The 16,146-nt window shown below is 44.5% G+C and overlaps 1 protein-coding gene across 1 annotated transcript; it reads right to left on the bottom strand.

Annotated features, from left to right (window-relative positions):
• Nucleotides 1-136: 136 nt before the first annotated feature.
• hbs1l (HBS1-like translational GTPase) lies at nt 137-15,765 on the bottom strand. Its single transcript, XM_089022656.1, is given in 20 exon segments — nt 137-340; nt 482-626; nt 701-801; nt 1,023-1,131; nt 1,213-1,303; nt 2,586-2,690; nt 2,762-2,830; nt 3,480-3,498; nt 3,500-3,598; nt 3,689-3,763; nt 3,923-4,069; nt 4,853-4,970; nt 5,614-5,779; nt 6,815-6,856; nt 6,859-7,067; nt 7,139-7,247; nt 13,203-13,430; nt 14,296-14,427; nt 14,509-14,574; nt 15,587-15,765. Coding segments are annotated over 20 exon segments (2,085 nt in total). The 5' UTR covers nt 15,630-15,765; the 3' UTR covers nt 137-328.
• Between the last annotated feature and the right edge of the window lie 381 nt (nt 15,766-16,146).

The raw sequence follows: 16,146 nt of genomic DNA, 5'->3' as shown, positions 1-16,146 counted from the left end.
CCTGTACGACTGAGAGCTTACATACTTTGAACAGGTTTGTCGACACTAATTGTTTTTTTTTTTTTTTTGGGGGGGGGGGGGGGGGGGCGATGAATATGATGGAAGACCCTTGATCAAACAAAACCAGTAAAAGCAATTTGGTGATCATTTTTTTGTTTTATCTTCATCCCATCAAACTTGTTGAAAAGTAGCATGTGGATCCGCGATGGAAAACACGACCGAATATTTCCTTCAAAAATCCAATTGTTTCAATCCTGGGGGTGGAGGGAGGTGAGGGGGGTGAGGCACACCCGCACGTGTTCTCCATGGACGGTGATGGAAACGGCCTTCATTCTTTGATCTGGAAAGAAAAAAAAATGCTAACGCTACCCTCTAGTGGACTAGCAGTAAATCACACCAGTATTTTGATCCGAGTCCAAAGTAGCACTACTGAAGGCCTAGCTGTGAAACGCATGTCTCGCCACAGGCTTTCTACGTGTACCTCGGTGACCACGCCTGCAGCGATGGTGGAGCCCACGTAGCGTAGCATGAAGCGGCCCAGCTCTTTGAAGTCTTTGTAGAGCTCCAACGCCACCGGCCTCTGCGTCTGGATCTCCACGATGGCGTTGGAGCCTTTCCCCAAGCACCTTCACAATCAACCGCACGCATTCAAATTAAAGCTGGCGACCCGTTAACCAGTTTTTTTGAGCTCGACACCCACTTTGGTTTCTTCTTGAGGATCTCGCCGCTGCTCTTGTGCAAAACGCTAATGAGTTTAGTAATGGTGGCCGGCTCGCTCACGGTCCCGTAATGCAACAAGACCTGTGGGAACACATGTAGATTGATAAGATTGATAGTACATTGATAAGCCACATAGCTAATAGATAGCAAATAGATAGCCAGCTAGATGGCTAATGGATAGCCAGCTAGATAGCTAATAGATAGCAAATAGGAGCGGCAGCCACACGCGCTAGCATTCAGTCAACACGGAAGGAAGTCAAATAGATAGCAAGCTAGCTAGCTAGCTAGTAGATAGCGCTTACCGGGAAGCCTTTGGTGATGGGAACCTCAAAATTGAAGAGTAGGAGTCGCGCCCTGAATCTGGTGCAAATTCTGATGGGTTCTTTGGGATCACAGAACACGCAGCCCACACTGAAAAGAAGGTCAAAACGTGATCAATGCTTACGACCGGTGACCAATTTGGAAAAAAAAAACAAAATGGAGTCGGCTTACTTGATCTTGATGATGTCCATGCCGGTTACCGTCAGGTTGACGTGATCGCCGGCTGCCGCCCAGTCCAACGGGGCGTCGTGCAGAGTGATTCCTAGCCCACAAGAGTCATTCATTCATTGCACTTAAATTGCTCTGAACATTGATAACTACCGGCGGCAGCAACACAACAAGCATTACGGCGTGAGACGATGCAGCAACACGATAGCACTTGCTAACAGGTCTGCGTATAAAAACATACCAAGTCACTGAGACACGGACAAAATACGTGAGCAAAACCTGCTCTTCGCTTTCGGCCAGTTTTGGTAAACGATTTCTCGCCGCTGGTTATTAACTCGGAAGGCCACTTTAAAGGACAACCGACACCAGCGGACAAGTTGCGTGCATCATTTGTAAAATGACTTCAAATGATTTCTACTGAGCGCATTTGACAAAGATTCCACCGCTGATATCTATATTTTACGTTTCAAGACTGAATATTCAGGAAGTCTTGTTTTCGAGTTGATGATGATGCCCTAAGTGACATCACGGAGGGAACGCTCCTGACTAAGCGACACACAATGCATTTTTGGGTACTTTTTTTTCATCTGAAAACACAGTGTTGATGGCAAAATTAGAAGGAAAACCACATAAATAACGCAATGGTGAATCGTTGTGTGTTGCACCAAGACTACTATTTGAGACTAGTTGACACAAATTCCCAGCGGGCAAATCAGCCCATTTCCAACAGAGCTTGTGCGCCATCTTGTGCATTTTCTGGGACGCTACATTGGAGTCCAGACTGCTCGAATTGAGACGGAAGGACTTCTTTAATCAATTCCAAACATTTATGCTTTCCTCTTCAGAACTATTTGAATCATATCAATAACTGGGTGAGTCACAAGAAAGCATCTGAACTCTCTGAAGCCATTGTTTTGATTCTGGAGCAAGGCAGTTTGTGAAGGAGTATCCTGGCGTGACGTCACGAACAAGGGGGCGGGACTTTCTGAGTCCCGCCATTTCCGAGTGCAGTTTGTGCCAGTTTTGGGACATTTGAAGTCATTTTTATTGGTGTTTTGCATTTGACTAAAAATATCAGCCTGCACGTTTTGACTATTTTAGATGCTATAAAACGTTTTTCTGATGTCAGTTTGGAAACCAAAAAATGATGGCGGTTGTCCTTTAAATGGACGAATCACACGCGTAGTTACATTAACTTGTGTCTTCCGCGGCAGATATATTCGCCGTGTCTCACTCTTACCTTTAGTACTCGAGCGCCAAATGATGGCCGTTAGAAAAAAATGCATAAATTGGCAGCATCGTTGCATAAACCGCAGGGTTGAAAGCTTGTGACAAAAGTCGCGGCTTATCGTCGGGAAATGACGGTAAATAAATACCTTTGACGAGACAGGTCTCATTGGGGGGCATGGCCAGCAGTTTCTCTCCAGTCTGAATATAACCGGCCTCGATCTTGCCGGTGATGCAAAATCCAGAGCCCTGGTCTGGATCCACAAGACCAGCGGTCAAAACAGAGCGACGGCGGACGCAATCCGACACGATATTGCGACTGTACCTTTAAAGACATCAGACACGCACATTCGGAAAGGTTTGTCCACAGAGCGCTGAGGAGGCCTGAAGGCATCTTTTGGGAGGGAAAAGGAGACAAATTAATTAGTTTGGCGGCGTGTAAAAATTTGCCATTTGATACCAACGTGTCTCCAGAAACATGTTTGTTTGTTTTTATCACAATCAGAAAACCTTTATTCGTGCCACAATGGGGAAATTTGCAATGAATGATATGAATCATTATGATATCTATCAATCATATGAATGATAATGAAGGTCATGCATGAGATTATTTTTTTTACCATTTACAAATGTCTGTGTAAGGTCTCAGTCGTAAAGGAGTGGTCCATCGATGAAAAGGTTTCTTTAGCCATCATCTGTACTTCTTTGAAGGTGTTGGATGTTTTGCTTCTCATCCAAGAGGCTTCGTCAGCGAAACTAAAATTTTGCTGGTAACTCTGGCCCTAAGGACATATATATATTTAGGGCCAGAGCTACCAGCAAAATGTTTGTTCGTTGATGAAGCTTCTTGGATGAGAAGCGAAACGCACAACACCTTCAAAGAAGTACAGATGACGGCTGAAGAAACAAACATTTGCAAATGTGAAGCTAGTATGGACTGACGCCAGATTTTCATTTGCACTCATCTAGCTAAAATTTGCCGCTAGGTAGCTAACTTTACAGCATTTCACTATTTTCCATTCGCGTTCTGGTGTTGCTCTTACCGATCTGCTCGAGCAGACTGAAGACCGGAATACCAAGAAGTGAGCTCAGGCACCAAACTCCGAGTACTGAGATTCTCTCCCGATAGGCCGCTGGTGGGGATGTAGAAAACGTCCGAGTCCTGCAGGATGGATGACGAAATTGAAAAATGACGTGAAAAGCCCACGCTCATACGCTGAAGACAAAACAGGCCGCCTGACATTCAACCGACCTTGAAGCCCGCCTGCTTGAGGAAGTGGCCGAGTTTGGTGGTGATTTCCTGAAAGCGCTCCGCTTGCCAATTAACCTGCAAACGTGCAGCGTTTTAACACAGTGAGCGGCGTCAACAATCGGACATCACTTAAAGGACAACCGACAGCATTCTTTGGTTTCCTAACTGACATCAGAAAAATGTTTGATAGCATCTAAAATAGACAAAACATGCAGGCTGATATTCCGTTCCGACCTGATCCATCTTGTTGACCGCCACCGCTAGCTGAGTGACGCCTAGCGAACGCACCAAAAGGCCATGTTCCCTGGTCTGGCCTCCCGACTCGAAGCCCGCCTCGAAGCCCCCACGACTGGCGTCCACCACCAGCACGGCCACGTCCGCCTGAGGACAGGACATGGACAAAATCAGACTTCAACGGACAGTTAGGACGGCGGGGGAAAAAAATCATTGGCACCGCGCTAGCCGCTATCGAGGATTTGCACATTGCAAGAATCGAAACTAGGGCGCGGAAAATCCAATTGGACCCTCCGCACCCTGCTCACCACCTTTTCCAGCGACTCGCTTCAGGCAGGTGCACCAAATCCAGCAGACATTTAAAAAGCTTGTTCCCCCTGTTGCCATGAACTCTAACCCAAATAAAACTGTCTAGTGCCTATCTGCAATTTTTTGATGATGATACTAGTGCAGCGTGTTCTACCGGAGAAAAATTGCCTTGCGTGTTCTACATACTTGGCCAATATGACGCGTACTATTTTCACCAAAAACAGATAAAATTGTCAAAATAGTCATAATAATCATACATTTCATTTAGAAGTGCCTTTTAAAACTCTCAAGGTGTGGCTGCCGCTGCTCACCCACAGAAAAACTGATCCTGTGACTGTAAAGTGACCTTGAGAGTTTTGAAAGGCGCTAATAAATGAAATTATTATAATTATAATTCTGATTCTGAAGTGCACACGCGCTGAAAACGATGACGGGGCTTTTAGCATCAGAACAGTCATATGGTAACAAGAGAAATGACATAAGGTGCCATCCGGCGCACCCACCCAAAAACCACAAGGTCAGGTTTGCCACTACGTGGACCAAAAAGGGAGATATTTGAGTCGTACGTCATTGGTTTGGTTTGAAAAACCGAAGTGCCAGGAAAGGAGGAGGTGGTGTTACCTGCGCGGCTCCGGTGATCATATTGGGGATGAAGTCTTTGTGCCCGGGAGCGTCCATTAGCGTCACGACCTTTGACTCCGTCTCAAATTTGGTCATGCCGACGTCCATCGTCACACCCCTGCCGTCAATTAAAATGAATTAATTTACCGTATTTTCTGCACTTAGAAAGCGCACCTAAAAGAAAACATTTTTTCAAAAGCTGACCAATGCGCCTTATAATGCGGTGCGCCTTATGCATGGAAAAGGTTTGAAAAAATGTCATTCATTGAAGGTGCCCCTTACAATGCGCACCGTGCGCCTTATGCATGGAAAATGTTTTTAAATACAGGTAACATTCGACTTACGACCAGCTCAACTTACAACCACCCATACTTACGACCAGACCCTTTTTTTTTTTTTTTTTAATTCTACGCCTGGCAACGCAACGCGCTAGCAGGCCGGCAACATGTACGACAATTTTGCAATCGACCGTGTGATGGCACCAGGGGGGGGCGGGGGGGAGTTTGCGTGTTATTTAGCCTCAGAGACTCTATTCAACATTTTGAATGGATTTCGACTTACAACCATTTCGACTTACGACCGTTTAGTTGGAACAGAACTCGGTCAGAAGTCGGATGTTACCTGTGCGTCATTCATTGAAGGTGCCCCTTATAATGCGGTGCGCCACATGTATGGAAAAAGGTTTTTAAATTTGTCATTCGTTGACGGTGCGCGTGAAGTAATTCCAAAATATTGGTGAATGTGTAGACCGGGCGGCGTACCTGTCGCGCTCCTCGCCGGTTTCATCGAGCACCCAAGCGTAAGCGAACGAAGCCTTTCCGGCCTTCTTGGACTCGGTTTCGTACTTGTGCATGGTGCGCTTGTTGACGTTACCCAGCAGATAAAGAAGGTGGCCCATCAGCGTGCTCTTCCCCGCGTCAACGTGACCTGAAGACGCGGGATAAGAACGAACAAGTGACACAGGATGGGAGAGGAAGACTGCGACGGGAGTGATAAAGCAGGTAGTGTGCCGCGGGGGATGATAAGAGATGGGTGAAAAGGAAGTTGGAGATACTAAGATGCTACGAGGTTGCGTTCACACTGCGATGAAGGTTGGATTTTCAAACTTTTCCCATTTATGGCGATACCTCAGTTTACAAACTTAATTGATTCCCAGAAAGTGTGTGTCAAGGCAAAAAGTTCATCTTTCAAACATTTATTTCCCATAAGAAACCATTAAAATGAGAAGAATCCGTTCCCAGGTCCCAATAAAACATAATTTTCTACTAAATAAGCCTTAAAACGACGCAAAATATACCTTATTTTATGTATAATAAATGTGCTATTGTATTGTGATTAAAGAAATAAACTGTACTATATAATAAAGTCGTTTTATTTACCTTTGTGATGTCGTTGATGTAGTTGCCTCTTGATGATATCCGAGTGAAGTTGCCGTGCTTTCTCTGCGATAATACCCTCGCACACTGTCCCCTGCTAGCTGCTTTTCGTTAATCCAAATTAACAGAAGTTTTTCAACCTCTTTTATTGCCTGCGACTGTTTCTTAGACAACACAGAAACAACCTTAGCCACACGTAGCAATGGTCGACTTAGCATACTGCTACTGGGACGCTAAGTTACACAAACGCACAGCACATTGGTGTTTCTCGATGATCTCCTTCTTCTGATCAACCGGAATGTTCTTTAATGTAATAGTAAACATACTCCACTCGATAACAAACCACGTCTGCACTCAATGAAAGTGGGGATGGAAAACTCTTCTTTTCAAATAGCATTTGTGTCCCAGTCCACCAAACGGCTGTTGTTTAAAATGACGGCCCGTATAATATGAACAAAGACAGGGGGAGGGGCATATTTTCTAGAATGATCGTGAAATTTGACGAATGTTTTTTCCGAATTTTGTTCTTTTCAATTTCAATTGTTTCGTTGCGACGTTAAAAAGCAAAGTCTCTATCGGCGCTCACCGATCACCACCAAATTTAGCAGAGATTTGCGCCCTTGTCTTTCTCCAGTTCAGCCTTCACGTCCAGGGCCTGCCGGGCCTTCACAGCAGAACGTCCGGGAGTGGCGACGCCAACCGTCTCGTCGTCGTTGGAACCTCGGGAAGGCGTCTCGGGTCGTTTGTGGGCGGCCTCGTTGCCGGTGGGCGTTACCGTGGTGTTTTCGGGATTGTTGCCTCGCCTCCCCGCGGCGGCCATGACGCCATTATCGCCGCTGCTGATGGGCGACAAGAAAAACAAGTCCGGTTAGCATTTGCTAACCGTACGCGGGTGTGCGCGTTTGGGTACCTGGGAACGTCGAAGCCCATGGTTTGCTTCTTGCCCGTGACGGTCATGCGGGCCACTTTGGGGACAACCTCGCAGTCCAGTTTATTGTTTGAGGCGTCTCTGCTTTTAGCTAGGAGGAAGATAACAAGGGTTAGCGTAGACGCTAGCACGAGTAATCTGCAATGGAACCAACAAGAAGAGCGTTAGGGAAATTCTGTTTTCTCTTTGATTTTTTTGCGACCGGGCTACGAAGTGAATAGCTGATTGACTTCAAGTTTTGTTGCTAACAAACACACAAAAATACGCTTAGTCATCGCAGGCCCAAAAAACCAAACCGCGCTAGTCATACTGAACCGCTACTGATTCATTTCAGAACATCAGTCTGCACGGCGTCCGTGTTACTTCCTGCCTCACAAAGAGTTCATGTCAGAAGACGCTGGTGTCCTGTTTTAGAACAGAAGAAGAGCGACAGCGCAGAGCGCCGATGCGTATGTGGAACGGTCACGGCTTGGAACTGAAGCGGATTTACAGTACGTGAGACAGGAGAAGTGAGACAATCTCTTTTTGTCAATAGATGCTACGGCTTCGTGTTTGCTTTCAATATTTAGCTTGTAGCATACGTGTTCCCATTTTTACCATGACGTCCCTGATCCACTGGTGAGAAGGATTTTTTTGCGGCTTGGAATTGAAGCGGATTGACAGTACATGGGACAGGAGATGTGAGACAATCTATTTTTTGTCAATGGATGCTACGGCTTTGTGTTTAGTTTCAACATTTAGCTTGTAGCAGACGTGTTCGTATTTTCAGCATGACAACCCTGATCCACTGGTGAAAAGAACGCTTTGATCCTCTAGAACTACTTCATGCAACAAAGAGGGTGCAGAAAGTGCTTAAGATTGAATGACTGTCTGTTGTGTCACATTTCTTATCTTGTTTTTTTTTTACTTCAAGATGGCACCACGAGAGTGGCTACCTTTACAGCAGCTCCTGTATTTTGTTTTTCTACTTCCCGCTTTCTTTCATCACTTTGCTGCTGTGAAATGTCAATGTCTCTACTGCGAGACTAATAAAAAAAATGAACATTTCCTTAAGCAAACGGACATGTTGTGCTTTGCTACTAAAATAAAAGGACACTTGCCAGATCGTGTCGGCGACAACAAACCAAAGGATGAGGTTGTGTTTACATGATTTAATTTTGTAGGTTTTAATTGGCTTGAGTGAAAATTTCTTGGTTTGTTGACATTTCGGATGATAACGCTACAACCGTCGAATGTATTTGGAGTGCGCGTCGCGAGCGTGGGAAATGATGACGCGGTTCATGGGAGGAATGGTCAAGAATAGGCCAAATTGGCACATTTCATCGTTGAAAATAATAATAATAATAATAATACATTTCATTTATAAGTGCCTTTCAAAACTCTCAAGGTCACTTTACAGTTACAGGATCAGTTTTTCTGTGGGTGAGCAGCGGCAGCCACACGCGCCAGCATTCACTCAACACGGAAGTTACTCAAATAGATGGGAAGCTAGCTAATATATAGCTAATAGCTAGCCAGCTAGATAATGAGCCAGATAAATAGCTAATAGCTAGCTAGATAGCTAATATATAGACAGCTAGATAGCCAGCTAGACAGCGGATAGCAAATAGATGTAATAATAATAATAATAAATAATAATGTTTTATTTAGCTAGCTAGGTAGCCAGTTCACTCAACCCGAAAGTAAATCAAATAGATTGGATTGGATTTGCCTTTATTAGTCTCGCAATGGAGAAATTTACATTTCACAGCAGCAGAGAAATGAAAGTAGAAAATTGATAAGGAGCCAGATAGATAGCTAATAGCTAATATATACCCAGCTAGACAGCTAATAGATAGCAAATCGATAGCTAGCTAGATGGCAAATAGATAATAATAATAATGACGATAATAATAATACATTTAATTTAGGTAGCCAGCTAGCTAGCTTAAGTTGTATACATTAGCGACGACTATCCTAAATTGTTGTTTGGTCTTGGTGGAGGTCTAGCTCTCTTTCTGCGGGGCTGGTCTTGTTTTTCTTGTGTATTGTGTGCGTCGGCCCCAAAGGCGACCTGAGCTCAACTACAAACAACAAATCGGGTTGCGAGGCCTTGGAGCAGGATCTCGCAGTGAGACAATCATCCTTACAACCGGGCCCCCAGGGGCCTAACTTAGCACAGGATAAGAGCAGCGCGCCCAGGATATGCAAATATCACGTCCCGCCCCGCACCCTGTCGGAAAAAACGGGGCTCGGGTTCAAAAAGAAGCGGGGGTGAGTGACAGGGCTTACGCGAGTCAGCCATGTTAAGGGATCCACATAAGCCCTGAACACATACACGTAAAGCTAACTCGCTTCAACGGCTTCTTTTTATTCTCAATTGTTTTGTCGTCGTCAACATGGCAGCCAAAGCGTCAATGACGCTCGTGACTATTCGTTTCCAAAACACATTCAAATGCGTATGTGTGTCTCTACAGGTAACATCCGACTTACTACCGAGTTCCGTTCCGACCAAACGGTCGTAAGTCGAAATGGTCGTAAGTCGAAACCCATTTAAAATGTTGACGAAAGACTCGGAGGCTAATGACATGCAACCCCCCCTGGTGCCACCACACGGTCGATTGCTGTGCGAGTGTGTGATGCTGGCTGGCCAAAATAATAATAATACATTTAATAATAATAATATTAATAATAATAATACATTTCATTTCTCAGCACCTTTCAAATCTCTCAAGGTCACTTTACAGTCACATTTTTTGCGGGTGAGAAGCGGTAGCCACATGCGCCAGCTATCTAACAGATAGCCAGCGACATAGCTAGCCAGCTAGCTAATAGATAGCAAATAGATAGCAACAGGATAGTTGGGCTGGGTAGCTAGCTAATAGATAGCAAATAGATTCTTGATCCTCTCTCTGCACAAAAAAACCCTATCATGACAGCAATTAATAGCATTTCAACCCTAATGTCAAAGCATTAGCAAACCCCTCCCCAAAATGTTCCAGGGAGGAACCAGTCGGACGGGTCTTGTCACAATCTGCCCTTAATCATCAATCCTTTTTCCCGAAGGGCGTGGGGGTCACGTCCGTGTTTGATGGCCCTGGGGTCTTACGCACCTGCGTAGGGTTGACACCCATCAATCCAAACAGCAGCCTATCTCGCCACATTTCAACAAGACAACAAAAATGGGAGCTTTCTAAGCATTTATAAGCGCCTTTCAAAACTCTCAAGGTCACTTTACAGTCACAGGATAAGTTTTTCTGTGGGTGAGCAGCGGCAGCCACACGTGGCAGCTTTCACTCAACCCGGAATAACTCAAATAGATAGAAAAGTAGCTAATAGATAGCAAGCTAGCTAGATAGCTAATATGTTTCCTGACTCAAACAGCTAGCTAAAAGATAAATAGGTAGCTAGCCAGAACATTGAGTATTAGTGATTAAAGTACAAATGGTGGTAGTACAGTCACACTCGTTCATGAGACAAACTCCAGGTGTTATTTTAACACACACACACACACACACACCCCCAAAGATGTCAACCAACCTATTTCTTTTTTGTTTCTGGTTCCAAAACAAGAAAAGAGGCCACACGTTTTAAAGGACAACCGACACAGAAAATAATCATTGTAGACAAAGTTAAGAACATTTAATGTAATAAAACGTCCTCAGACTTTCTTTTGGCTGTCGGAAAAAGGTGACAACCAAAAATTGCATCGAGTACATTAGCGTCATAAGACGAAATAAAAGCGCCGGAATGTCCAAAGTACCCGTTAAAAATCAGTTGGTCCAAAAAGCGTCCGTCACTCCAGGTCAAGTTTCCGTCAGTCTTGCGTTAGCGAACTTTGCTCTCCCGAGTGAAGGCTTTTCTCTGATTAGCTCGAACAATGTCATCCGGCGATGCCGTGTCAAATCCGAAGGGGACGATGGGCTCAAGTGGGCTGTCGCTACGCTCGCTAGCCGCGCCGTGGTTAGCCTTCTCCCCGACTTCCATTTTTCTCTCTCTTCCGCGCCATCGGCAGGTCAACGTGATAGCAAAGACGGACGGTCGAGCGAAAACGGAAGACTTCACACCCGAGGCGAGCCGCCCGGGAGAGGGCGGCCAGGGGAAATCCTCCGTGTCGGCCATTAGCGCGCTCAAATTCACGCTCAAATAGTCCGACGTTGGGGTGTCAAGCGTGCGGCGATGCTCGCTTTTCCGGGCGTTTTCCATCAGCGCTGGTGCGCTGAGGAAGTAGTGCGACTTATTTGAGTCCGACGAGGTCAAAGGTGAGGTAGCGAGAGGCTCCGGGAAGCCCGGCGGGGCCTCCGCCAGGTTGTTCGTGGCGCGGTGGGGCAGCGCTAGCTCGGAGAGCGACGCCATCCCGCTAACGCCGTTTTGCCGAAGCTGCTCCACTTTGCTTTGGTGCTGCGAGGCGAGCTCGGACAACGACAGAGTCGGCGCTGGTCCACGTAATCCTTCCGACGCTTTGTTGCAAGAGTCCCCGAAAATCGGGATTTGGCGGGAATGCTCCTGGATTAAATGGGCCAATGACGGGCTGCCGTGAAGATGGCTTTCCCCCGATCGTCCGCTGTGAACCACGGGACCCAAACACTTGAACCCAGAAGGAGGAGTTGGAGTTTTCACGCCGGGTGGCGTGATGGAAAGGCTACTTAGAGGAGCCGACAAAGATGCTAACGTAGCATTAAGGGGCGGAGCTACCAAAGCAGGTCTCTGGATGCCCACTCCCATTCGTTCATTTTTGCGTTCGTGCTCATAAATGAGCTGCGCCAAGCTAGCGCCACTAGCGCCAAGCGCGCTAGCGTTCGGATTTTGGCCACCGGCGAGCGTGGAAATGTCGAGCAGGCGAGGCAGCGCGAGCGCGTCGGGCTTTGCCCCGCACGACGGCGAAACAAACGAGTCGACTCCTTACCTTACGGAAGCCGATTGCAGTTGGCGAGGAGGACGGAGATGCGGACAGACCATCGAGGAATCACACCGTCAATCCAGAAAAATGCAAGAAGGGAGGGAAACAAGAGGCACTTTGTTAAAAAGGCGCCGACGTTGAAATGATGTCATGTAGTAAAAAGTTCATTTCAAACAAAACAATATTCTTATCCCCTAAAAAAAACATTAAATGCAATGTGAACGCTGCATTCAACCATACAATAGTGATACATCAGCTTACGAACTTAATTGGTTCCCAGAAAGTGTGTGTAAGGTGAAAAGTGTGGCTTCCAAACATTAATTTTCCATAGGAAACCATTAAAAATGAGAATAATCCGTTTCCATGTCCCCATAAACAATAATTTTCTATTACATAAGCCTTAAAACTACACAAAATATACCTTATTTTATGTATAATAAATGTGCTATTGTATTGTGATTAAAGAAATAAACTGTACTATATAATAAAATTGATTTATTTACTTTTGTGATGGTCGATGTCGTTGCCTCTTGATGATATCCGAGTAAAGTTGCTGTGCTTTTTCGGCGATAATACTATCACTCACACTGTACCCTGCTAGCTGCTTTTCGTGAATCAATATCAACAGAAGTTTTTCAACCTCTTCTATTGCTTGAGACTGTTGCTTAGATAACACAGAAACATCTTTAGCTACACGTAGTAATGGTCGACTTAGCATACAGGTACTGGGATGCTAAGTCACACAAACGCACACCTCGTTGGTGTTTCTCGATGATCTCCTTCTGCTGGACCATAATTTTGTTTTGTGTCCTCTTCTAATGAACACTAGCCTGTGGTGGGGTCTTTTTCGGTCCCAAAAATGCAAAAGTATCCACTCGATAGCAAACCACGTCTGCATTACGTGCACTGAAATAAAGTCAGTGTGGAAAACTTGTCCGCCAGCCATTGTGGCGCTCCGAGTGTGTCCTGAAAACTAGTTTGTATGCCAAGATTATATTCTCGCGAATTTAATGTTCGTGAGGCGAAAAGTTCGTTAGCTAAAGCGTTCGAAAGCCAAGGTATCACTATACTATGACAACTGAAAACAAATACAATCTCCTGCAAAAAAATCAAATGATGTTTTGATCACACTTTCCCAGCGTTGAAATTGAAAGCATCTGCAACTACCTTTCTCGATCACGGCCGCTTGCCTGGTCCTTTGCGGTAACGGCGCTTTCTCAACGTTGGCGCCGGTGCGGGCGAGGACGGGGGCCGTTTTGGTGCCTTCGGACAGGACCGCATCCAGCGCTTTGTGTGCATCAAAGCCACATTTGATAGCCGCCTGGTTCAACAAGGAATCAGGCATCGAGTCGCCCAGCACAGCTCGCATGTGGTCCAGGCAGGAGTAGAGCTTGGCTGAGGGGGCACAACACACACGTGAGATAAAAGCAGCCGAATGTTAAAACTAGCTCGTCGCTATTAGCAGCCACGTCAAGTCATGTACACACACACACAATAGCTATCTGGCTGGCTAGCTAGCTATCTAGGTAGCTATCTATTAGCTAGCAGGCTGGCTGGCTATCTAGCTAAGTATCTTTTGGCTATCAATTGACTAGCTAGCTAGCTTTCTATCTATTTGAGTTACTTTCGGGTTGAGTGAACGGAGGCGCGTGTGGCTACCGCTGCTCACCCGCAGAGAAACTTAAACTGTGACTGTAAAGTGACCTTGAGAGCTTTGAAAGGTGCTTATAAATGAAATGTATTATTATAAAATAGCTAGCTAGCTAGCCAGAAAATTGAGTATTTACTATTTTGACAATTTTGTAGCATGATCTGCTTTTTGTGAAAATAGTACGCGTCATTACAGTAGTAATGTAGTAAGGGGGAGTAATGTAGTGCTAGCAGTAGTAGTGCTAGTAGCAGTAACGATAGTAGAATTCATCAAAGCACAAGTGGTCATAGGACATGTTAGCTGTAGTTCTAATCATGTTAGCCGTAGCGCTAGGAGTACTAATAGTCGTAGTACTACTAGAAGTAGTAGTAGTTTCTATTTATAATTGTATTTTATTATGATCATTTGATAGCTATTTAAGATCTATTAGCTAGGTATCTGCTGGCTATTGATTGGCTAGCGAGCTAGCTTTCTATCTATTTGAGTTACTTCCAGTTTGAGTGAACGCTGGCGCATGTGGCTGCTGCCTGTGATTGTAAAGTGACCTTGAGAGTTTTGAAAGGCGATTAAAATTAAACGTATTATTATTATTTTAATGAAGTGTGTCACCTTGATTCAGTGGGTCAAGGTTATGGCTGATGGTGGGGGACATGGGGACAACCTCTTCTTCGTATTCTTCTTCCTCAAGGGGCTCTCCCTTCGGCACTTGCTTCTCTCGTCGACTGTAGATGAACTGATTTGCTGTGCAAAAACAAACAAAACAAACAAAAAAACGAGATGTTGATGCCATTTTTGGTGCAAACGCTTATTTTGGCAACTTACCTGTTGCCGGTGATATACAGTAGTCATCCTCCACAGACTGTCCGTACATGTCGTCATCTTCAAAATCTTGAGGGGGAGAACTAGTTACCACTCTTTAATAGATCAATTACAAATATAGCCTTTTTTTCAAGCTGCCACTTGTCTGGTGAATGACACAATAAATAATGTATAAGGAAAAAATGGATTGAAGTTGACACTCTTTTTGCTAAGACTACAGTTTATAAAGTAAGTTGTATTTTTATAACTCATAGAAGTGGTAGAATATCTATTTTTCTCCATAACTGCAAAGTTTAAAGCAAAAAGAAGCATTAGCATATATATTTCTAGAGCTCGCAATTTTCTTTCCTAGTATTCAGTGACAGCCATTTTGGATTCCTGACGAAAAACTGCCTGCATTCGATCGTTGATATTTGCTAATTTATATTTCGAATCTTTTCTTGTGTTTTCTTTTCTGGTTCAGAATTTCAAAAGCTTTCTAATGGTACATTACTGGTTAAGATCTGCCAAAAATTAAGAAAGTTATGATAGTTTAAACTGTATTAAAGAACTCTGTCACATATTTTCATTGTTTTAACTGTGTCATTACAGGCAAAAAAAATCCCCTTATATTTCCTAAATTAAAAATTCCATTATTTCCTTATTATTTGTCATAGAACAATAATCTATACATCATTTGAAAGCTATTTAAATGTACGTTAATATGGTATTTGATTTTTTTTGTCACACCCCTACAATAAACAGCAATCTGACAGATTCTTGACATAATTTGAATGTAATATAACGAAAGGAAATGGAAAGCTACATTTCGTATGTCCAAAACAGTGTGTGCAAACTAGTTTGTCAAGCTCTAGATAAACGTGAGGCGGTTGTTACATTTCTGTCGTGTCACGTTCAAATATTTCAGCGTGAGGGTACATTTGAATAAACCAACGAGTGTTTGAAACGACAGTAAAAATAACCTCGGGAAGGAGGTAACGTGAGACACAGGAGCGCCATTGAACAACGCGAGAGTTTAGCTTCGCGGCTAATTAGCTTAGCATGTTACGGCCTAGCCATGATGTTCTTCGAGTTCAGGTACCTTCGTCGTAGTTGTAGCCGCGGACGTTTCGATGTCGAGACATTTTGGCTCGTTTGTGCCTCGCCGAACCGGCTGGGGTCGGGGTTGGGGGGGGTGTTGTTGTCGTCTTTTTTTTCTGTTTGTTTTCCAATTCTGTAACGTGTGTTAGTGTCCCGGCGCCATTGCTTCGCTTTCGCGCATGCGCTGAGGTCAACGCGCATGCGCAGTCAGGCGGGATACAAGTCAAACAAAAACAAATGCGTTCAATTTAGAAACGATATTTTGACTTTTTTCTTGGTCGACTTTGTTTGGAATATGAGCAGATTCAAAGAGTGAAATAAGTTTTATAAATATCATAAACATTAATAATGCCATTGTCAATTTTATACACACACACACACACACACACACACACACACACACACACACACACACACACACACACACACACACACACACACACACACACACACACACACATTCATGTTTCAATGGTTTTGTGAGGTCCGGATAACTCCAGATAAGGAGTGAGGACCATTGATAAGATTAGAGAACTAGTGTTACATTTGAACACAAAATGT

This window comes from Hippocampus bargibanti, linkage group LG19, assembly GCF_051943395.1.
Source record: "Hippocampus bargibanti isolate YZ-2025 linkage group LG19, ASM5194339v1, whole genome shotgun sequence".
Lineage (NCBI taxonomy): Eukaryota > Metazoa > Chordata > Actinopteri > Syngnathiformes > Syngnathidae > Hippocampus > Hippocampus bargibanti.
Note: the sequence above shows the minus strand (reverse complement) of the source record. Positions and strands in the feature narration are given on the sequence as shown.